At 43.3% G+C, this 24,656-nt stretch overlaps 1 protein-coding gene across 3 annotated transcripts in view; it reads right to left on the bottom strand.

Moving 5' to 3' along the window:
* Positions 1-22,380, bottom strand: part of DCLK3 (doublecortin like kinase 3) — a 32,501-nt gene extending 10,121 nt beyond the window's left edge. The window contains exons 1-2 of one of the 3 annotated variants that reach the window (XM_075921804.2): positions 21,981-22,380; positions 1,050-2,911 (exon numbers count right to left, since the gene is read on the bottom strand). In XM_075921804.2, coding sequence (XP_075777919.2) covers positions 1,050-2,911; positions 21,981-22,059 — 1,941 coding nt within the window. In that variant the 5' untranslated portion in view covers positions 22,060-22,380. The remainder of the gene's footprint in view (positions 1-1,049; positions 2,912-21,980) is intronic. The other 2 variants (XM_075921803.2, XM_075921802.2) reach the window with 2 other exon arrangements.
* Between the last annotated feature and the right edge of the window lie 2,276 nt (positions 22,381-24,656).

Below are 24,656 nucleotides of genomic sequence, written 5' to 3'. Positions count from 1 at the left end.
ATGGCGACCGCGCTGTTCGTAAGTGCGGATCACCGTTCGTAACTCGGATCCGCATAAGTGCGGATGGTTGTAAGTGGAGGTAGTCGTAATTCGGGGAGTGGCTGTACAGCCATCTGGTCAGAAGTTTAGAATATTGGAGCAGAGTACAAGATGCATGACCAGCAAGGTGGAATAATTCGCTTTTACCACTTTGCACACGGCACATCCCAAAGCTCTGATGCTGTCAATATTTATATGCATGGTTACATGCTTACGTGTAATGATGAGTCATTCCATCAACTTCAATGGAACTACTCACATGCTTGAGTTTAACAATGTGTGTGTGTGTTTTCAACTTCAGGAGCCAAGTTAGAATTGTGTCCATTGGGGAGGAGCTAAATATTTTAGCTAACTTCACTAACATATTTCTCTGGGACTTCAATATTTTCATTTTAGGAGACTTATCAATAAGCAAGTAAATTCCAGGAGCATAAAGAAAACAAATATGTCATGCACTTATCAGTAACAGACATAATCCTTACCAAGCTAGAATTCACCATGCAATCTCCGCTAGAGGACTGGAGTTGCAGACTGAGTGATACAGCTACAATAGAGAAAGCAACCTTCAAATTAACAGGCTGAATGCAGGTTATATAATAATTTTTGGTTCACATGTGAAATGTTTTAGGATTCAAAGTACATGTTAGGCAAAATGGCTGAGCTTCTGTGCCTGAAAATAGGTCCCTAAATAAGAGGCCTGCTTTTTCAGAAAAACTGAAAGCCAGGGCCTTAACTTAGGTTATAAATGCAGGCATTCATACTACATACGAGGATTTCTGTTTTATGCTGGGGCTAAGGAAATTGTAAGGCTGATTTCTCTTCACCTTTTTGTACATTTAGTTCTCTGAAAATGATAACAGTGCACTGTATATCTTTTGCCTACTAATACTAGTGGATCTTCTCTTTTCTGTACTGGTATAAAAGTAAAAACAAAAAAACCCACAACCCTCCACCAAAATAAACCCCAATAATTTCTGGACAGATGCAACATGCTACACATTACTACTTACCAGAAGATTTTCTGGTTTCAGATCTCTGTGGACAATGTTCTTGCCATGAATATAAACTAGAGCTTCACACAGATCAGTTATCATGAGAGCAGCATCGTGTTCAGTGAACTTCACACTCTCTATGATTGCATCAAACAGGTCCCCTCCTGGGACATACTCTAGGATTAGATAAATCTCAGCCTCAGTTTCATACACATCAATTAAGCTCACTATGTTGGGATGAGAAAGTCTCTTAATAATCAAAATCTCATTTTCCATCATGTCCTCCTTCCCCTTCAGCTTGGACTTATCAACAATTTTCATGGCATAGTTCTGATGAGTGTTGCAGCGTCGGCATTCCTTCACGACAGCAAAGTTCCCGTCCCCAATGGTTCTCCCTATCTCATAATAGCTCTCCACATCAGCTCTAGTACGGACATTTTGCTTCAGCCTCGTTCTTTCAAATTCTTGTGGTTTGTTTTCTTCTTTGTTGACTTTACATTCTCCCATCTTTTTCATCCTTGTTGACTCATTCTCTCCACGCACAACATCCTCTTCCCCTCCAGCACCTTCCTCTTTTGCCTTCCGCACTTCTTGGCCTTCCCCCTTTGTTTTTATAGGTTTCTTTGTATCTCCCTGACAGTCCTTTATTAACCAACAACTTTGATTAATTCTGGAATTGCATCTATTTTCTTTCTTTGGTTCAGGAGTGACCTGCAGAGCATCTACGGTATTTTTCTTTATCTTTACTAACTCTTTGTCAGGATTCTCATGTCTTTCTGGATCAATTTCTTTCTCAAAACTCCTTTTTTCATTTTCCAGCTCTTCATTAACATTCCTTTGTAAGGGTCTCCAGCTCCTTCTACAGCCAGTATCCTTCCATTCAACTTCCTCACCTTCCATAGAGTTTCCTGAAGACTTCCTGCAATTTCTCATTTTTACATTCCTTTCTAAATTATATCTCTGACACATTCCCACATTCAGGTCTCTGCTCTCAAATGAGGTATCAGCCTGCCTTTCCCTTTGTAGTTTTTGCCTGAGTTGTCTCTCTCTTTGACACTTCTCACATCTTATCTCATCTGAACTCTTTTCTGTTTCATTCTCAAGACTTTTTTCTTTGTTAAAGTATCTTTCTCCTTCTCTGGCTTTTCTAGAGGGCTTCACATCATGATCTCTGCCCCATTTTTTTTTGGCCTTTACCTTTTCCTCTTGCCTGGTCTTAGGCTGAGTTTTTTCTTCATGCCTGGCTACTAGTTGGGGAGATGCGACATCATTGCAGTTTTTGGCAGTCTCCGTCTCATCAAAACCACTATCCCCAGCTTTGTCACACAGTCTACTTTTAAGTTTTTGTGACTGTTCCAAGTTTTGTTGAATTATACTGAAAGCATAGGTGCTATTGGGATAAAGTTCTTGTATTACCAGTTCAAGATTCTTCAAAGTCAACTGCTCCCTTCCCATAGCAATGAATGCATCACCTTCTCTAAAGAAATCAGAAACACTTCTTATTTCTCTGCCTTTCAGGTTGTAAAGTTTTCTCACACGATCATTTTTCCAGCGTGGAAATCCCAGAGCTTCTGAGATATCAGCCATCAGCTGTTCAAAAGTCTGGACAGAGCGCCTGTTCAGAAGCAATGTGATCTTCCTGAGCGTGTGTCCAGTTGGTTTTACCACTGTAACAATCCTTGGCTTTACAGGGCTATTCTCTGAATGGATAGTGTGAAAACCATTCTGTGGGTTTAAAAATGGGGAACTGTAACTGTTTGCACCCAAGAAAGGTTTTCCAAAATGTCCACGACCGATGGGTGGACAAGTCCCTTGTAGTCTCCTTTGTGTTATCCTTGAGCTAATGCTGTTTAAAGTGTGGTCAAATAGGCCTCTGTGTCCTGCAACAAATAAACAAAAAGCAGATTATTCATTTTCCATCAGAAGGCATTTTCAATTAACAATTTTCTACACATCAGTATATATAACTTTTGGAAGTAAAGTTAAATACATGAAATATTGTTGAAGAGTTTTGAGGTCCTTTGATAAAACATAATATAAACTTGTATCTTCAACAATATTGCCATTATTGTGGTAAAGGTTTTCCCATACTCACACATTCATCATTCCAACGCAGGGGTGGGCAGTAAGCCAAAGGCGATTCACCAGGGTTAGCCACTGGCAAGCTGCTGGCATTTTATTTACCTGCACATTTGCAGGTATGGCCCCTTTCAGCCTCCCCTTGACCACGTATCACCCCTCCCAGCCAATGGGAGCAGTGGGAAGCAGTCATGCGGATAAATAAAACACCAGCAGTCCCACCGGGGCTAACCCTAGCATCTGGTCCACGGACTGTTTATTACCCACCCTTGTTATAACAAGAATGGCAAACTGGAATTTCCTTTTGTAATGTATTGAAACTAACTGGAATTTTCATTCTGCTCTTCTATAAACAGTCTTTTGTACTAATTGTTTGTTAAACTACGGTAATATAACATTATTTTGTCGTTCTAAATAACATCAATGCTAATAAAAATAATTACATTTTATCATCTGAATTCACCATATCATAACATATAACAATCATGTAACATTTATACTCTATCATATCTCTGAGAAATACATCAAAAATTCATAAAAATAAGAACCCAGAATAATCACAACCTTGTTCTTCTTGCACTTACAACAATTATCTTCTTAAATGTTTGCCTGTGTTTCATATTCATCTGCCTCAACTGAAATGTAAACATTTCAGAGCAAAGATCTTATTTTTATATGGTTATATATATGGTTTTATATGGTTATAAAGTTGCTATGTACAGTCATTCAGAAAGACATAATTACAATAATGAAGACCCTATAAATACCAACATAGACTCAATGTAGAGGACTCCATTAAAAAATAAAATCATTAGTAATAATTTTTACTTTTTTTTTTTTAAGACAAGCAACCATAACTCACTATGTCCTTGATTTCTAATATCAGTCTGGTTGGATTTTTTTTTTTTTTTTTTACTTTAAAATTCATGAAAGACATCTTATTTACTGAAAACCATGATTACCAAACTTGAAAGTTTTCCATGTAGGATTTCAGCATACTGTGAGTATACCCCCATCTGGAAGAGGCCTTCAGAACCATGCCAGAGGCCAATCAACCAAGGAAACATTCCACTCGTGTTAGGAAATTTGTGGTATCTTTTCATATGATTTCCTAAAGACAGGAATGAATGAACACCATGTTTATATGTGGTGATGACTAATCCATGTTACAGCAGGATTTATTCTTACATGTGTAGATAGCAAAATAATACAACCCTCTTAGAGAACCATGTTTTAGTCTTTATATCCATCAGGATTCAAATACATTTCCCTTACGTGATTATAATGCAGTTCTTTCTATCCACACAGACAAGAATCATTTTAATGTGGTTATATGTTACAAGATCTGTTTAAATATGTCTAGTTTTAAAAGTATACTTGTAGTCTGTGATGAGATATATAAACCCCACATTGGCCTCAAAGAAGCTAAAAAGCAATATTGAGCCCAAGTAGCCTCGTCCCTCTGGGGCTACATCTAGACTGCAGGCTTCTTTCGGAAGAAGCTTTTCCAGAAGAGATCTTCCAAAAAAAACTTCCGAAAGAGAGTGTCAACACTGCCAAAGCACATTGAAAAAGCAATCTGCTTTTTCGAAAGATAGTGTCCACACTGAATGTACACTGTCTTTCATGTAAGCTGTGATTACTATGGACGGAGTGGCCACTGGGGCACTTGTGTTTTTTCCTCTTTCCTCTTCTTTTGAAAGAACTCTTTCTTCCCTGTCCCCACATGCTTGAAAGAGCTCTTTCGGAAAAAGGCTTCTTCCTCGTAGAAAGAGGTTTACCAATGTTGGAAAAAACCTCAGTTCTTTCGATTTTTTTCGAAAGAACACGATTGCAGTGTGGACGTAAGTGACTTTTTTTGGAAAAACAGTCTTTTTTTTTAAAAAAAACCCTCTTTAGTATAGACATAGCCTGGGCCTGCCATGCATGCTCCAACTGGAAAAGCAGGTAAATAGGAATCCAGGAGGCTAGGCAAAGCATGGTGGACCAGCTGCAGTAGAGAGGAACCATTCTTTAAAAAGCCAGACAGAAAGCTGAGCCTGAGAAGGGACCAAAGAGCAGGTAAGGCCCTGGTAGTTCCTTCTCCCACCACCATCTCCTTTGAGAGCCTGCAGAACCTGTTCCTTTGGACAGTTTTTTTTTTAAATGATTTATAGGACCACATTTCTAATTAAACAGAAGTAACCCAGAGTACTAGACTTAGATTCTCTGCAAGGAGAACCCAGCTGGTGTTGCTTCTGACAGGGTCCTGGGGTGGGGCCCAGTGGAGAAGGAAGGCCTGGATCCTCCTACCAAGCACTTTTAAGGGCTGAGACCCAAATGCAGGTGGAGAACAAAAGATTCCCAGCTTAGGTCAGGAACAGGCATCTCTACCACTCTGACAGAGAAGCCGGAAGTGCACACTACCGAGCCTTCTGAGCACCCAATCATATGGCCAAATGGTCATATTTGCAGACAAGAGGATCAGACATGAAATGGTAGCTAATGAGCTAGAACAATTACTGGACAGTGATAATGAAAAATCCTGTATTCAATTTTTTTCAAAAACAACAAGAAGTCCTGTGGCACCTGTCATGAACAGGAGGAGTGCTGACCAGTACTCAGTGACTAAGGGGTTAACTCAGGTAACTAGCAAAAGTGTCTTCCAGGGGGCTGGGAGAACCAATTGAGATAGAGGGTTGAAATCTGAATTGGATATAGGTTCCCTGCCTGCTTTCTTTGTGTGGGAGAGATAAACCAGGAGCGGAGACACACAGAATGCTTTAAACCCAGGCAGGACTACCAGGCCTCCCCATGGAATTCAGGGCATGGGAGTAGACTGAACAAAGAGAACATTCGAAGTGAATACCAGGGAAATGTGAATCCAATCATGTTGAGGGTAATTTTTATTTATTTTGTGGTTTGTTTTGAACTGCTGGGAGTGAATCTATGCCTCCCCTTCACATTTACTACCATCTAAGCCAGGGTTTCCCAACCTATGGGTCAGGACCCAAATATGGGTCACCATTACATTTCAAAAGGGTCACCAAGTGTCTCCCCAGGGCTCTGCCCTCCCTCCTCCCCCTGTTTTTTAACTGGCTTGGGTCACCAAGCCTTCCTGAATTGTCAAAATGGGTCCCCATCTGGAAAAAGTTGGGAACGGCTGATGAGCATTGTACCAGACTTTTTTTTCTCTGTTTTGTTTTCCTTAGTTGCTCTGTATCATCTAGCAACCAAGTATGCTTTATCAAGTATATCTTTTGTTTTGTAATAAAAATCACTTCTTGTAAGGTGATGATTTGATTATTGTGTCCTGGAAAGTCTGCCTGTGTGTATCTGCATGCCTCTGACTGAGGGGTCAGCTACCAGAGACAGCAGCTTGTTTTTCTCTTTTATTTTTTGCAAGCTCTTTTGTGGCAAAATAGCTTGGGGTACCCCTGGGTGTGATTTAAGTGTTCACCCCTGGTTTTAGGAAAAAAGCACTTGATGGTGACAGCAGTTCCCCAAAATCTGGACATTAGGATTCTACAGGGAAATTTTTGAGCGGTGAGCAGGACAGTTCAGGGCACACGCAGATCCTAAATAAAAATGTAAAAGCAGTGCCTTTTAAATATCCCCACTGCTGACAGTGAGGTTTAAAGGCACTACAATGTGTCAGAATGGAGAGAACCTGGTGCATTCACCAGCCGGAATGAGAATATGGATAAAAAATTCCAAAGATGGTGTCAGCTTTCTGAAAATAAATGAGCCCCTTTTCAATACATGATGTGGTGGTGCAGAGTTTTATTGGATTACAGTCCATTTTTCCAATCCATATTCCCTTAACTTGCTGGTAAGAATATTGTGGGTGACCGTATCAAAAGCTTTGCTAAAGCTGCCTCTGGGGGCTTTGGGAGGACCAAAACCACCGTATTTGCATATTTGTAATTTGCTTAATGAATATGCAAATAAATGTTACCGGTCCTCTGAAAGCTAGCAAATGGATTTACTGGTCCTTGAGTCAAAAAGTTTGGGAACCCCTGGTCTAGATGGTGCTTGGTCCTGCCATGAGGGCAGGGGACTGGACTTGACGACTTCTCAAGGTCCCTTCCAGTTCAAGTGTTCTATGAGTTCATGATTTTGGCATGAGCTTTCATGGGAAAAGACCTACTTCGCCCAATGCATATCTTTAGTCACAATACTTCAAACATTTTTCTCTACAACCTCAATTTTCTTATGAAGTATTCATTCTTTCTTATGAAGCATTCTGACCCCATCCAACAAAGCACTTCAACCTGTGTCTCAGTGCAGAGGAGTAGCCCCATTAACTTCAACAGGTTAACATGAGAGTGCTTAGAACCATGCAGATTTCAAGGCTATCGTGTTTTGCTTTTCATCTCCATGAACAACTTTAGCATATGAAACTACATATCTTTGCTTATTCCTTTCATTACCTCTGAGTAAGTGAAGAAGAACATGTCGTCTCCTTTCCTAAACCTTGGATAAAAGAGAAAGCCATTCTTACATGCATAGTATTTCAGCATCTTTCCTTTTCCCTAAAACAGCCCATCTGAGGGGGGGCAATGTGATGAGAAAGACAGAAAGAAGCTCCTCAGCTATAATCGTGGAGCAGCAGCAGATTGTTTTGTGTATCCTTCAGCAAGTCACTTAATGTTCTGTCTCACTTTCTCCATCTGTAAAATGAGAGAGGCTACTTCTGCGCAGCAGGAGTGTTGTGAAAAAGTACTAATATCTCTTCAAGTTGCCTAACGTGTTATGTAAGTGCTACGCATTACTCATCCCCAATGATATACGGGAGAGAGTTATTTTTGTCTTTATTTTATACGCATAATGATGTCCTGGTTATTGAAAGGTCAATTCTTCAGCCACATGTATTTATATTTTACCCAGAATGGAAGCCTATTGTGAATGGATGTAATTCAGATAATATTTTAGTTCTCGGACATAACGTTCACAAAGAGAACTGAAGTTCTCCAATAAATGAAGTCCAAACAGGGGCGGCCCATGCCAAAAGGCAAACTAGGCAGCCGCCTCGGGCACCAAGTTGCATGGGGCACCTGGAGCATGGCTACCCTGCGGCCAGGAGGGGGGTAAGTCCTGGGAGAGGCAGCGCACGGGGGGGTTTCCCCTGTGCGTGGGGGGGGGGGGAGTCGGCCCCAAGGGAGGAGGAACGTGGGGGGGTTACCCAGCGGGGTGGGGTTGGCCCCAGGAGAGAAGGAACGCAGGGGGTTTCCCCCACCCTGCAGGGGGGAGGTTGCCTCGGGGGAGGAGGAGCATGGGAGGGTTGCCCTGGGGGGGGAGGGTTGGCCCCGGGGGAGAAGGAATGCAGGGGGGGTTCCCCCGCCCCGCGGGAGGGGGGAGGGTCATCCCCGAGGGAGAAGGAACACGGGGGGATTGCCCCCGGGGGAGGAGGAATGCAGGGGGTTCCCCTGCACTGCGGGAGGGGGGGGTTGGCCCTGAGGGAGGAGGAGAAATGCGGGGGGGTTCCCCTGCTCCGCGGGGGGATAGTCGCCCCGGGAGAGGCGCATGCCGGCTTCTCTCTGGGGGGAGTGGGATCTTGGGAGGAGGCGGGTGCAGGGGAATCTCTCCCCCGACTGGCACCCTGTTCCCTCTCCCCGGCCCCCAGCCCCCGAACTCCATCCCCAGCCCCCCTCTGCCCAGCACAGAACCAAAACCCTCAGTCGATATCTGCCCTTGGGTTTGGCGGGGGGGGGGGGCGATTGCATGGTGCGCCTAGGGCGCCAGTTGCTGGCAGCTAGTCTAGGGCCGCCCCTGAGTCCATACCATGCAAATTTCTATGAACTGATAAAGTTTTGAATTTCATGCACATCTATGTATGTCCACACTTCCTGTACCTACAGGCATCCACCACTGCCAAAAATGCCACTTCACTGTATGGAAACAATGCAAGACAAAGGTGATAAAGCACATTATTCTCTTGCAACTATGAACACAATGCTTCTCTTTAGATCATTTTGGCTTCCTACCAGTGCTACTGCAAGAATCTAAAAAAAACCCTATTTATTTAAAAACTCCTGATTATGTTGATGAATAGGTGGTATTTTAACAGAGACATTCCATTATCAACGCCCACCAAGATGAAGAGAGTCATTTTTAGGGGATAATTTATAGATACAATATTTTTAAATGGAAGTTTCCAAGTTTATGCCACACATTTGCTAACATTTATTACATTAAATATCACATATCAACATCACGACAACTTCATAGGGCCTCTTCCTCCTTCTCTATTGGCAAATATCCTCTTGGCAACTTTGGCGCTGGTTTTTATTCCTTTCCTCCTCTTCAACTAATATTATTCCTAATGCCTACTGTTTTTTTCTCTTCGCAACATCGATCCGTTCCTTATGGCAAAACTCTCCTCCAGATCTGGTTCCTGCTCTTTTGCCTACTGTAAACTCCCCTTTTTAGGATCTCCTTGACTCTTTTCTTACTCCTTCACATTCCAACCAGAATGCAGCTGGGAAACCTTTCTGACATTCCCTTCACTGGGATGAAGGGATGATGCCCAGCCCCCTTCAGATACTTTCACTAGCTTCTGCTCATATTTTATATTCAACTCGGTTCCTTATTCTCACTTTCAAGGCCCCACACAAATCAGCTCTCTTCACACACTACCTCCTGCCCCACCCTTCATTCCTTCCCAGCAGCTTCCCACACCACAATCTGGAGATGTTAAATTTCAATTAATCAGCTAATTGAGTAGTAGATGGAATTTCCATTGACTACTCCATTAGTCAATGGGGGAGTGTGCTCGCTATCCTGGCTATCCCAGCTGTGCCTCTGCCTTTTAAATGTAGTAAGAGCCACCTAAAGTGCAGAGTCGGAACCTGGGACAAACGGAGACTCAAGCAGATACCACTCACATCATGTCCCAACCGAGGTGTAGCAGTCAGAACCCAGAGCGAGCGGGGACTGCTTGAGTCCACTCTCGCCCTGGGTTCCCCACTGCGCCTCTACCTTTTAAAGGTCAGAGGTGCAGCAGTCGAGACTCCATGCACGTCTGCAGAGATGGTGCTGAGGGTAACCAACTTTTAAGCTGGCTCCTTCCAGCACCGGCTCCTGCTCCCCCAGAGGCAGCAAGGGGGGGGGGGGGAGGAAGTGACTAGTCGAGTAGTGATCTGGCTACCCAATAAGCCTAGGTTTATCAGTAGCTGACTAGTCACTTACATCCCTACCACAATCTCCTTTTTCTTTTCCCACTCTCTAGGCCAGTGGTGGGCAACCTGTGGCCCAGGGCCACATGACACCCATTGGTGTACTATGCGTGGCCCATGAGACATTTTGTTTACTGTTGGGTGGCACACAATGTTGCCAGACTCTGCTGCTTTTTGTCTGTATAGTTTTTTTCCTACCAGTATTACAAAAGTGACATGCATTTAGAGTATGAGTACATGAGGTATGAGAAGTGAGGTGCATGCTGACTGCACACACCATTGTGAGAGTTTTGCGTTCCCTCTGCCTCCAATTAAAGAGCTGTTATGGTTCCATCAGCACACCCCTAGGAACGTAAGCTCAGTTAGCAAAACTACCTGAACCCAGGTGACAGTCTTGTTTAGGACAATCTTGTGGTCCACTGAGATGAAGGAGGGCCTCTCATGTGGCCCACTCACTAGCTTAGGTTACCCTTCACTGCTCTAGACCTTCTTTAAGGCAATAACCCATGTCCATAATCCTCTTTTTGACTCTCTAATATGGTTCCACCTTCTCCTCCATCCATCATGTCTCTTTTTCAAGCATGCTTCTTGGAAGCTGCTTACATTGTCCATTTTACCCAGTTACACACTTCTTTTTTTGAGGGGGGTGGGGGGCGAGAAGGGGGTTCATCACAAACTGGAATAGCATATGTAGATTCCTAAGCTTTTGATAAGTTTGACAGAGTTCCCAGCCTAGTGCCAAAAATGTGCATAGGATTCTACAGACAAAAGTTCAATGTCTTTGTCTTGAGGATCTTGCAAGAATACATAGAGGGATAAGAGAACATGCCTTATGGGTGCTTTAGGTTAGTGATGGGTTTTGAAGGTTTTATTGTTATTATTTTAAGTCTACTGATTTTGAGGGAAGATTAGCATGGAAGTTCCTGAAGCTGGTACCACTAAAATAAATGTTTTGAGCAATGTCACAGCACAACATGTATGCACTCTAGTGTGAGTATGCAGAAGAGAACAAAGAGCTGAACAATATGTGAAGTGTTAAAATCATTAAATCCAGAATTTAAACTCATTCTTGTCTGTATATCTGTGCAAGATGTAAAGAAAAAAGTTTGGAGTAAGCATCCAAACCACTTTTGTGGGAGATATGTTGAAGTCATGGAGAGCCAATGAAGCATTTCTTCTTTCAATATTCTTCTTGTGACCTACTGTGGCAGGGGCAGAGACCTGGTCCTGGTACATGCTAATATGAATCTATCTTTTTATATGTAATACCATGGGTATAAAACAAATGTCAATACAGATTGGACCTCCCTGATCAGGCACCCTCGGGACATGATTAGTCCCGGATAAGGGATTGTGCCAGATCAGGGGAGGTCATTTCTGTCCCCCCTGCCATGGGCTTTCCCCACCCTGGCTCAGCCCATTGGCCTCCTGGCCAGCTCCCTACCTGCTGCCAGCCCCACTGCCCTGCCAACTCTGCCAGGCAGTCATGTGCCAGAGCTCTGGGCCACCACTAGGCAGCTGTGCTGCCACATGCTGGAGGCCCTGGTGGTAGCTCGCTGCAGGCAGCCCACTGACTTGCCAGTCCCACAGGGCTGCCTGCTGTTGGCTCTCCACCAAGACTCTCTGGTCTTTCAACGTCTATGCTGGACCACAGATGTTGCCAGACCAGAGAATCCTGATTTAGAGAGTTTTAACCTGTTCTTATCCACATGTCAAAGCTGAATGTGTCAGGGATTTTGAGGACTTGGTAGGTGACAGGAAGATGTTGAATGAGGTTGTTGGCAAACATAAGAAGGAAGCAAAGCTAGGGAGAGTCAGTATTGGGGTAAGCCAAGCTGAGTACAGGGGGCCATGAAGTTATGCAAAGAGACATTTAAAGAGTATCCATTTCTGTTGGGGAGGGAGCAGACCTGGGGGATAGCAGAGCCCTATGGAAGCAGGGTAGGGAGGATATATAGAAATACATAGGAAGAAAAATACATATGAACAGTAGTGACTATCCAAATAACTAACAACCAACATGAATAACTATCAATAAGGATATAACCGGGGAAGACTGATTAAAATCCAAGTGATTTACTTCACCAATTTTAATTGTGATTTAAATTGGCAAACAGGAAATACTTTAAATTTTGGTTTCCATTTGTACTTTTTAGTTAATCTCAAATAAACATTTTTTTCTTATAGGTTGGTAATCATTAACCAATTTTGATGTGCAACTAAATATGGGCTTTATGCTATCTATATTCAGTACTACTTTTTCTTAATCTGGAGAACATTGTATCAGTTCACATGTATTTAAGTAATTCCGTAGCTTAACATAATTTTAATTTTTCTGTTACAAAATGGTGAATGATGAATTTTTCTTGTCTAAAAGATTATTACTTTTTTTTTTTAACCAAGGAAAACACAAGTAGTCCTGTAGCACCTTAGTGACTAACAAATATATATACATATACAGGGCTCGACAATTAATGTAATCTACTCGCCCGTGGAGAGTAGATTTTAGCCAGGCACAGCCACGCAGCGCATGCGCAGCACAGTCTGCGCATGCGCAGGGTGCGGTTCCGCGCGGCTGGCTAGCAGGGCTCGCCGCTGCTTGGCAAGCCCTGTACATATACATACATACATACATACATACATATATATATATATATATATATATATAGTATCATGAGCTTTCGTGGGCAAAACCCACTTCCTCAGACTAACACGACTAATCCTCTGAGACTTTTTTACTTAAGATTTGTGCTGAATTCTATTTGGATGGATGGAAATTGACATTCAACTGAAAAAGCACAAAAATATTGTTTCAGTATCTGCCCTCAACTAACACACACACACACACACACACACACACACACACTTTTCCTCACCAGCTCCTAGTACCAGTCACCACCTTGTTTCTCAGTCTTCAAGGCCAACTAGTTCTAGCCTCTCACCTTGTCCCCTAACTGCCGTGTCAGTATCCCCAGCAAACCCACTTCCAGCATCCCCTCTCTTCCAGTCCCAACCTGTAATCAATATCTGGCTTTTAAGAGTAATCTTTGCACCTGAAATGCTATATATTTGAACAAAAACTATTCCAAACCCAGACTAACAGGCTAGTGTTTCCAGCTGTAGTGACTGTGTAAACAATACCTATGTAAAATTTACTTACTGTAAAAGGATGCCTGTGATCACGTTTTATTTCCATCTAATTTAATACGTTCAGGAGACTTGTTATATTGTGTCCTTCCCCCTCTGCTCCCCTTTCCTACTCTCTCTTGTACACATACAGAGTATACTAGCATTGCAAGAGTTAATAATTTACAGTAAGGAACAGGAGATCAGGGCAGAATAATTCTGCAAGATTCTGATTACATCCTACAGATAACAGCTGATGCACATTGGTAACCTGTGTGAATTACTTAAAGAAACCAGGACATGTAAAGGACTGTTCTGAATTGAGTGCAGATCAAGTATGCATACTTAAGAGATGATCTCTGCCATCAGTTGTTTTCAGATAACCATATCTGCAGTGACCTGTTTCACCCATGGAACTATGTAGTCCTTCAAATACTTTAGTCTAGTACTATTGAAACCACTGTTCTATCATCTTCTGAAATAAAAGAGCTGAAGTCCTTTACTTTTAGGGTATGTCTAAACTACACCCCTCTTTCAAAATTGCAAATGAAGCCGGGATTTGAATTTCCTACGCTTCATTTGCAAAATGGCGGCCACGTGGTCTTTCGAAAAAGGGCTTTTCAAAAGTAAAATCGCTGCCTAGATGGGGTTCTTTTGAAAAAAAAATCCTTTTTCAAAAGATCCCATACTCTTTCAAAAGTACAGCATAACATACAAATAAAGAATAGAAAAAACAGTACAAATAAAATGAGAACAATAACCCCTCCTACAGCTATACCCTCCAAAGATACTTTAGAACAATTTGTGGAGTTATCAGTTATACCTATATAATACTCACATCAAGATGGATAGAAACATTGTTTAGATTCAGAGAGATATTCTTTTCTTTATGTCTTTCCTTTTGGATTTTTCATTGCAACTTATGACCGGTGTTCCCCTTTCGGAGCTTAACGAGCGGCAGCAAGATTCAGCACTGGGGAGGGAACCCTGGTTGATTAGACCAAGAGTGAACGGGTCGCGAATCCGAAAAAGTCAGGTCTGATCAACCAGAGCTCCCTTCCCGGCGCTGAATCTTGCAGCCACTCGTAAGCTCCTCTGCAGAGCCTGAGGAATAAATGAGTTCCTCCCACTCCTGGTGCAGAATATGAACATGAGATGTCATGATAGTTTGTGCACAAAGTGTGGAGAAACCCACAAAGTAAACAAAGTGCAAAAGGGAAAATATTTTTCTCTCTAATCTCTTCAAGCTTTCTAATTTTAAGTACCTGAGGATGGGCTACGGGATGTTTATAGTGCATGGCCCATGAACTCATGCTCCCGCTAGGTCAGGCTGAGCCCAAGATTGTCAAATCTACTGGGAACAGTGTGGGTGTAGCATGACCCCAGTCTCTTAAGTGTAGCATTTACAAGTGGGTTAACACAAGCTGGTGTAGGCCCCAAAATGATAACACAGATGAGAGCTCAAACAAAATAACAGCTAATTATTGCTGGAAGGGGTTACAGAGAAAGCTCCCCTCCTGCTGCTGACCGAAAAACATGTTTAGCTTCTACTGCCTGAAACATGGGTCCTTCTTATCTGGGAGGAGCCTCAACCTCAAGGGGCTGTCTGTGATGTGCCACACACACTGGAGACCCCGCAAGCACAGTAACTGCTATGGTATCAAAACCCCATTTATTGATTCAGGCTTTTGTCCCAGTGATATGACAAAATTGGGCAAAGGGAGTTTGGTTTCCTGTTTTGGTTTTTGAACTCGATGTTTTGATTGAGTTTAGGTAGGTAGAGATTTATGCAAACGAGGGATGTTTACTAACTTGTAATTGTGTAAACACTGGATTTTTTTTAGTGGTTACATGTATGCACGTGGGAGGAGAAATGGGAGCCAGCTCCCCATGAGCACCAGCTCCTGACTCCCTTGCTTCTGATAAAGAGGCAGCAGCGTGGGGGGCAGGAAGCTGTGTGGGCCAATACATACAGGGAGCAGCATGAAAGCTTCTTCGCATGTCTATCAGATCCTGCCTGTCCCATCCCCTGTGCTGCTGCCTCTCTATAAAGGCACCAGTGCAAAGGGAGCACTGGCTCCTGCCTCTATGGAAGTCAGCAGCATAGAGGGGGGGCAGGCAGTTCGGTGGGAGCTGATATGCATGGGGAGCCGGCCTGAAAGCCAGGTTCCTGCATGTACCATCTCCTACCTTTCCCCCTCCCCCAATCCTCCACGCTGCTTCCTCTCTATCAAAGAAGGGGCAGGCAGTTCTGCGGGAGCAGGCTTCCCACAGGCACCAGCTCCTACCTCTCCTCCCTTTTGCTGCCTCTGATACAGAGGCAGCAAGGGAGGAGTGGGGGTGTAGTCATTAGAATTAACCTGTAATCCCACGCTTATCAGTTAATCGTGCAAATGATTAAACGTTAACATCCCTAATGCAAACAATCCATAGTCCATCAGGCAATTTCTCTTCCCAGTTATTTAAAAAAACAATGAACAGTGCCAGACCATAGATGCACATAGAGCTTGTGAGGCAAGTGCATTATTTGAGTAAAATATGAGCTACCATTTAAAATAAAAACACAAAAATAAGTGAGCAGTTGCAGAATTTTCTTTTTAATATTTTATGCAAAGTCAGAACTTAATAGCTTTGAACTTCACTTGTCTCCAAATGACTGTTATTTATTTTGCGGTGCATCACATCTATGCAAAATATAAGCCAGTTAAATTTTTAAAGAGGTTTTCTAATGCTTCTTTTTTAGACTACAACACCTCAAAATGTCAAAAATAAATTAAAATAAAGCACTACACTAAAGCAAGGTTTTAAAATGGCACTTCTGAATCATCGGATCTGCTCTCCAGATGTTCATAAATGTTACGCTCCTGGTAGCCAACACAGCTATGGGAGAAGGAGCTCGATTCTACTTCTTCTTTATTGAATTCCTAAATTCCACCTAGAGAATGATTCAGTTACTCTTGAGCAAATTCAATTTAAAAAAGAGTACCCACAGGTGTCAACTGAAGGCATAATTAGGCCTGCAGAACCTTTATTACTTGTGATGATGTTGCTTAAGGAAATAAAGGCCCAGCTTGACTATCAGATCCCATCTTTAGTTTGCAGAATTGGCAATTAGATAAATGATTATTTTATTTGTAAACTAAGCAAACCTGATAGTCACTCAGAGCTAATGTATACTACACAGGATTCGCTTATACAACTATTCAATATACCAGCATTGAATACAACTATTCAATATACCTAATGTAGACTTAGCATATGCCAACAAACAGAGATTTTTTTTGCCAACATTAGCTCAGTCAATAAAAATCACTCTTTGACAGCACAGTTGCACAAACACTATTAGCCATCTCGGTGAAGCTAGGTGGGCTTTTTCAAACCACAACTGAAATAGCTCTGCCAAAAAAGTTCTGTAGTGGATAAGTAGCCTCAAGACACAAAACATGGGCTGCCCTCAAACTTAGTATTATACCATTTCTTTTTACGAATAGAACCACATAAAGAATGGCATGACCATTTAAAAAAACTGCTTTGGAACAACTGTGCAAGAACAAATGTGAACCAGTGCTAATTATATTTAAAAGTATAATGACGGAGTTAAAAAAAAATCAAGATTTTTCAAGCCATTAATTTCTAAATATTTTTATTAACTTCATTGTTTAGGATGGCATGAAAATGACAAATTTCAATTTTTTTTCAAGCAGGCAAATACTAATTGAGTAGGAGATCGTGTTTTCAAAATGATTACTGAAAGCTTCTTGGACTACTTAACACAGTTAATTGCTTTGCATTCTTGCAATAATTAAACTGAGTAAATTACATTAGAAACAGAGAGAAGCTTGAAAATGTACCTGATTTTTATTTGCAATGAAGGCAAATTACTTCTAGGTAAGTTAACAACTGCCAAGTATCATGGACATCTCAAGAGCATACTGGAATCAATCACATAAGTAATTTCCCTTTTTCATTTTTTCTTAAGCGGGTAGAAGATATTTTCCCTTGGGATAGCCCACCTATCCAAGAGCAGCAGTGGCAGGCTTGTCCTCACTAAAGCTTTAGTTCAGGAGTGGGGAACCTCTTTGGGGCGGGGCCGCTGACACACAGAAAAATGAATCGTGGGACCACACACAAGTGAGAAGGAAAATATCAATAAATACAAAATAAACCCTCAGTGACGTGGCCCCTGATTGAGGAGAAATTCCCCTTGCACACCAGAGCCTAGGGGGCCCAGGCTGGTAGATTATGTGTGCTACAGCCCTGTGATGAGGAAGCGAGGGGGGGGGGGGAGGCTGGAGCACCAGCATGGGTTCCCCAATGCTGGGGGGGGGGGGGGAGAAATCCCTGAGCCTGGATTCACCCCTGCTTCAGTTCTTTAATAGGCTGATCCAAGGAGCACAATAATAATACTCTAAATTAAATTTCACAGTACTGCCCAGATGCTAAATACATTTTTGAGAGTACATAGACAGACTTCGAATGTTTTCAAGTATTTCAGTGACAATCGAGACAAAGCACAGGGGGTAACAACAGTAGCAGCATCCCAACCAATCAGACCTAAAACTGTTGAAAGATAAGGAAAGACACCCACTGAAGTATGATTATTCACTTTTTTCCACACATGTTTGTCCCTGTGGAAAGCCAAACAGCTAATGCTTACAATGTTAGACTAAATGGAATGAGGACAGAACAAGGGAAATTGATTTATCTCTAGCAATGTGGATATTCCCTTGGATTCCTTGGAGCTGGTGAAGCAGCAATGTTGGAACACAGCTCACGGAAGCAATGCTAAAGAAAAGGCGCACTCCACTGATGACACAAGGAGACTAACCCAAGCATATCCTAACCTGATCTAACCCTCCCCCCCTCCAATCAGGAAATCCCTGTCTCTTACCCATCAACAGATCCAAATACCACCACACCCAGTCTACATCAGTCAGGAATTTGTCAGTTTCCTGACAAGAAAAGGAAAAGACAGCATCAACTGAATGGGTTAAGAGGGGAAATATAGAACAGCTGTTGAACAGATGACAGCTGCATTTTACAATTTAGTCCAGGAAGCCTTTTTGAGCATTTTATATCACTCGAAGGCTGTTTTTTATATTCTCATAAGTGTATTGCTCCCAATATGTCTAGGAATTAAACTTCATTCCAAGTGGGAGAGAAGGGAAAAAAAACCTGAAAAACAGAAAGGATGGGAAAGGATAGCTAGAAAAAAAGTAAGGGAGATGGGGGAAGGACATTGTGCTTTGATGCCCATGTCATTGACTTCAGAAAGGGAATATTACCCCAATATTTTTAATTTATTCTAGGACATTCACTTTCATGTTTACATTTTTCCAACTAAGCCTTCTTCTCCCCTACCTCCCGCCCCATCCTTTGCTGCCAGGAAGTATTTCCTTGGAAACCATCAGCGCATAGGAATTTTTTTTTATTTGCAAATACTTCTCCATGGTTCCCACTTATCTAGCTCCAGAAACAGAGAAAAACTTAAAATAACTTACCTGTGTCTCAATTACTTTGTTTTTACTTATTTTATGAATAATTTAATTCCTTTGATTTTTTTTCAGACTAATCTCCATGGAAAAAGAATGCATGAAACATACAATCAAAAATCACAGAAGGGCAGACAGAAAAGAATGTCAGAGCAGAAGCTGCAGTACAGCAAAACAATCATGAATTGGACAAGCGTCTCAGTAGGTGGCAAAAATACTCCAAACAAACAATTCTTGGTTCTAAGCCATACTGCAAATTCTGAAATAATCCACAATATAGTTGGCACTTCTGAAATTGAGTGATTTTTCCTAAGATAGGGTTTTATCATTTTGTTTTGTTTTTTTTAAGGAACCTTTTAGCATATTTGGACAAAATATCATTACTAGGGAGTTTTTCATGTGTTGTGATCAGAGAAGCAGAAAATTGCCCTACCACTTCAGACCAATGATCCATCCATCTATTCCGGTGTTCTCTCTCTCACAGGATATTGCACATTTTCTTGAGGAAACTTCAAGAAACCCCATAACACAAAAATGAAAGAACCACGTCCATATATAACTATTCATTTTTATAGTGTACAAATTTAACTCTGTTTTCGTAAGCTGAAATAACTAGGGGAATCAGAGGGGTTCAGTGCTAGAGTAAAGCCTTAAACTCTGTCCACATGTTTATTCATGTATCTCCACACCCTATGTCCAAGAATCTGCTTTTGACATGCATGGCATGTGACAGTGTTTCCACCTTTTGAATATGAGGGTTGCCCTGCTAGTTACTTCCAAGACAACTAAAAACTGAAGGCTAGTACACAATTCTTAAATATGTTATTGCACAATTGTATGTTCAACCTAAATCTCTGTACAGCAAGGCAATTAATTTTACAAAGCTTGTTTGCTCTTTATCGGTCCACTGGATTACATTCTTTTAATGCATATACTGCAAAGAGATTATACTACAAGAGGTTGAATGTTTCCAGACACAAGTAATTTCTACTCTTGGGCTCTTATTGTAACATAAAGGAACCCTGCTGATACCTGTCTGAACAATACAACATGAATTTTACCCTGTGAATTTAAAACTATCATATATCATTTATGACTTTTTAAATGGCCTTAGAGCCCGGGAAAAGGTAAATTTTCTGCAAGACACAGCAAAAAAAAAAAATCAAGTGGCCTTTTTCACCATTTCCTGTGGACCCTGCAGTTAAATACCGTCACTGGCTTTTATTGTTTATCACATCACTTCTTTCTCTCTCTCTTTTTTTTGGGGGGGGGGGTGGAGAAAAGATCCTTTAGTAATGAACATAGTATTAATTCTTCTTAGATGGACAGAGATAGCAGCTTCAGACAATTATTTTAAAAAGGCAAAATATTTATCATAGTTTGATTAGCTGGACACTCCTAAGTTTATGCCAATGTTTACCCCAATCTTTTATATAATATTCTATTATACGGTTTGAGCTGTTTAACCCACCATACATGGTGCAACTACTACTTTAATTATATATAACAAAATTTCATGAACAACAATGCTGGCTTTATAGCTATACGGAGATATCATCCAATTATAAATCAGAGAAGCAGGGATTTATCACAATACTCACAACCAGAAGAGAGATTCATAGATAAAATACTGTAGTATTTAGAAGCTTCAGAGAGTAGGGAATCATCTATAAAAAAAATTCTTCAAGTCTTGGGGAGAGGGAAGCAGCTGCGGAAGTAACTAGGAGAATAGTTCTGGTAGGGTGAGGAGGGAAGAACTAAAGAATGGCCATACTGATTCAGACCAACAATCCATCTAGCCCAGTATCTGCCTTCTGACAGTGTCCAGTACCAGACGCTTTAGAGCCATGGTGTCCAACATACTACCCAATAGCCACATGTGACTATTTGGCCAGTTGAATGTGGCTAGTTGGCTTGAACAATGTGGCTACTTGGCTAGTTGAGTGTGGCTAGTTCTCTATGATGTTCAAAACTGGCAGGACATCATGGCTTTAAAGGAAATTAACAGAACAGGGTGATTATCGAGTGATTCATCCCCTGTAGCCCAGTTCCAGTTTTTGACAGTCAGAGGCTTTAGAGACACCAAGAACCTGCAGTTGTGTCCCTGGCCAAATTAAATACAAGCACATCCTCTCCATGGCAGATACTCCCTTAAACTGCCCTAAAGGCTTGGCTTCACTGCAGTAGGGCAGCCATCAAGCACAACATGGATTTTCACAGAGTAACATAGCAGCTGCCATAAAAACAGATCCATGACTGATCCAGTTCTGTATCCTATTCTGAGGGTGGACTGTCCCACCTGCCTCAGAAGAGAGAACTGTGATAGGAAGTGATGGCTAAAGAAAGTTTCTTCTTAAATCAATGGTAATCAGGGATTGGCTTCTGTCCCAAAGTTTGGAAAAACAGGGAGAGGGTGTTTACATTCCTTCCAAAGCTCTTATTTAACTATAATGCCTAAAAGACTACCATATGATTTATTTGGTTTTGAGTAAACAATGCATGAGATGAACTGGGTTTTAAAAAGGAAGTGTATGCCCAAATAAATCTGCTAGTCTTTAAGGTGCCTCAGGACTCGTTTTTTGCAGATACGGATTAACATGACTATGCCTTTGAGACTTAATTGTAATATTTCCTCTTATATGGTTAATACGAATATCCCGTTCGCAATATCCCATCTCTTTTGAAACTTAATTAAGCCCTGGGCCACCACCACCCACCATCTTCTCCCCATCAAGGGTGCCCAACATGAGCTTTTTTTTTATTCCACTATTTGATCTGAGGAAGTAGGTCTGGCCCACGAAAGCTCATCACCTAATAAACCATCTTGTTCGTCTTTAAAGTGCTACGTGAGCTGGACAGCGTAGTGCTGATCCAAGACCCAGTTCCCCTGCCCCGCTGCGCGATGGGGACACGGTTCTTGACCTTTTGCTCCCCTTTGCAAAACAGAAGCATACAGCTCCCCGGGGACCGGCTGGGAGCTAATGCACCAGAGAGGGGGCAGGACCCAGCGCAGGCAGGGGGTCCCTTGCCCTGAGGCGGGGGGCGGTCCTTGCCCAGGGGGCTGGATGGGCGATGGCGCTGCCGGGGTCACTTACCCGGGTGGTGGGCGTAGGGGCAGCACGAGCCCGCGGGCCCCACCGGAGGGTGCAGCGGGGGAGGCGCCGCGGCGGGCATGGTCCCGGGGCTCGCTCCGGCAGCTGCTGCGCTCGCTGCTGCTCTCGCCGCCTGGGCTCCCGGCAGCAGCGGCGGGCGGCGCCTCCTGCGTGGGGCGGGGCTGGCCCCGGGGAGGCGGCGCGAAAGACCCAGCCCGGACGGGAGGGGCGCGGCCCGGGCAGCCCTGGTGCCTCTCCCCGCCGCCAGACCCGCCCTGTCTCCCGCCTGCAGCCTCGCCTCCCCCCCGGCTCCTCTCCAGCGCAGGAACCTGCCGGGTCTCCGCAAATCCTCTTGCTCCCCAACTTCCTCCCCCCCCCCGGTCCCGGGTACCCCGAGAAGTGGGTGGGGGACACTTTGTCACTTGCTGCCTTCACATCAAGGCAGCACCGCTGCTTTGCCTTTGCCCCAACCGGCCCTCGACTCGCCCTGCCCCACTGATTCCATCCCACCCCCCCTCACTCCCGTCCCTAGCGCTCCCCCCACACTCACTCGTCTTCACGGCGCTGGAGAGGGGTGGGGCTCAGATGAGGGGCTCAGGGAGGGTGCCTAAGCTGGGGGATGGGAGGCGTGAGGGAGTTCTGAGCTGGGGGAGAGGCTAGGGCACAAGAGGGGGGTGTACTCAGGCTCTAGGATGGAGTTGGGTACAAGAGGGAGCTCAGGGTTGGGTCAAGAGGTTGGGGTGCAGGTTCTGGGAGGGGGATTGGGTGCAACCTCTGGGGCAGGAGGGTGGAGTGCTAGACAGGGTTTGGGATGCAGGATCTGGCCAGGTGGCACTTGGCTCAGGCAGCTCCCAGGAAACAGTGACATGTACCTGAGTTGGAGGGGCCAGGAGCGCCATGCTTTTCCCTCTCATAGGCACTGCGCCCCACCTCTCCCCCTTCTATTGGCCATGGTTCCCAGCCACCAGGAGCTGCAGAGCCGGTGCTCATGGTGAGGCTAGTGTGCAGAAACCCATGGCTGTATCTCGCTTAGGAGCATGTTGACATGTCTGGGGAAGCTGCATGGAGCCTGCCTTAGCCCTGCTGTGCCACTGACTAGACCTGGAACTGCCAGGGTCTCTTTTCAATCAGAACCAGACACCTGGCAACCCTACTTGTATGGAGAATGTTATTTAGCCATACCCAAACAAAAGTATACAAGGGTAACAGGATAATATATAGTGGCATGTGATATACATAAGGTCAAAGTAGGTGATGTAATGGTCCTTTCTTCTGTTAAAAGGTCTTTAAACCTTTGAATCAAACCACAGTGTTAAAATGTGCCAAGTTAATGCTCCACTAGCCTGATGTTGCTAATATAAAAAAAACCCTTTCACTTATATAAATTGTGTTCTTCAAACGCTTTCTCACCCACCTATAATTAACATAGGTGTTAAAAATGGGGGAGGGGAGAGGAATTTAGAAAAAAATTATTAGATTGTCTGAGCCCTCAATTTAAAACACCATTTATCATAAACTCACCTCAAATGTTCTAACCTTGCTTTCCCTCACTCTTCAAACCTTTAATGTCCACTCTCCAAAATATCATCTTCTTCTCTCTTTGTTCTACAATACCTCTCACACCTAATCTGTTTCACAGGAGCTGGCATTATGTACCACATAGTCATTTGAATTTCAGGACTCACTGGTTCATCTTGTAAAGCATTCTATTTAGATCTGATTGTGTTTGATAGCGCATTTCCTTAATTTCTCGGTTCACATTATTATTGCTTAGGGTCATCAGCATGAAAATAAAATCTACATTTTGAATTTTAACCATTCCTGCTCTACTCCTGATGTTATCATGTTTTGTTTGTGACAGTACAATTGATTGCTGGGAAAATTGTGTCAGATCAGTTATATTACTGTAGGCCAGGAATAAGTAGCAGGAGCAGATGAACTCATAAATCAAATATATTTACTCTGTTTGTCTTTATGTACTTTGCTTAAAATATACAACCGTCCCTGGATACAAAATGCTGCTTTAAAGTTAATCTGTTTATTTCTGCATCTGCTGGTAATTGCCATCTGCCTTCCTGATGCCCAGAAGTCTGACCCATAGAACTGTACAAATAAAGATAGGAATGAGGGTTTCATAACTTGACAGTAAACTCATGGGTGGTAGGTGAACCTCCAGCTGGGAAAGGCAAGCCTCTAGGCCTGCCCCTTCAGCGAACCTTTCCCCCCTCTTTGGAGCTAAGTCTGTCCACCACGTAAGCAGCCAACCCCTGGCCCAGGCTAGTGGCCCCAGCCCAGAGCAATCCCAGGTGCCCTAGCCTCATCCCAATGGATAGCATGGCCCCAGCCCTTCCAGCCAGCCAAAGAGCTGGTCAGCCCTAGCCTTCCTGGCTCTGGAGCACCATGCAGCCCCAACCCTCCTAGCTGGCTGGAGCACCAGTTGGCCCCAGCCTTCCCAGCCCTGGAGTGCTGGGGGAGAGGGAGCTGGGAAGCTATGTGACAGCAGTTTTCCCAGACCTGGAACACTGGGGAGCTGTGAAACACAGACCACACTGCCAGATCTGACCTCCAGGTACCTCCCCATACCCTCCAGCCATCAGGCCAAGAGCAGCGTGCTGCTTACAGGATGGAGGAGGCCTGGGGCAGAGCATGAATGGCGCCACCCCTGTCTTTTTGGGAAGG

The sequence above is a fragment of the Pelodiscus sinensis genome, chromosome 2 (genome assembly GCF_052426305.1).
Source record: "Pelodiscus sinensis isolate ZL-2025 chromosome 2, ASM5242630v1, whole genome shotgun sequence".
Lineage (NCBI taxonomy): Eukaryota > Metazoa > Chordata > Testudines > Trionychidae > Pelodiscus > Pelodiscus sinensis.
The sequence above is the reverse complement of the archived record's forward strand: the minus strand, read 5'-3'. Positions and strand labels throughout refer to the sequence as shown.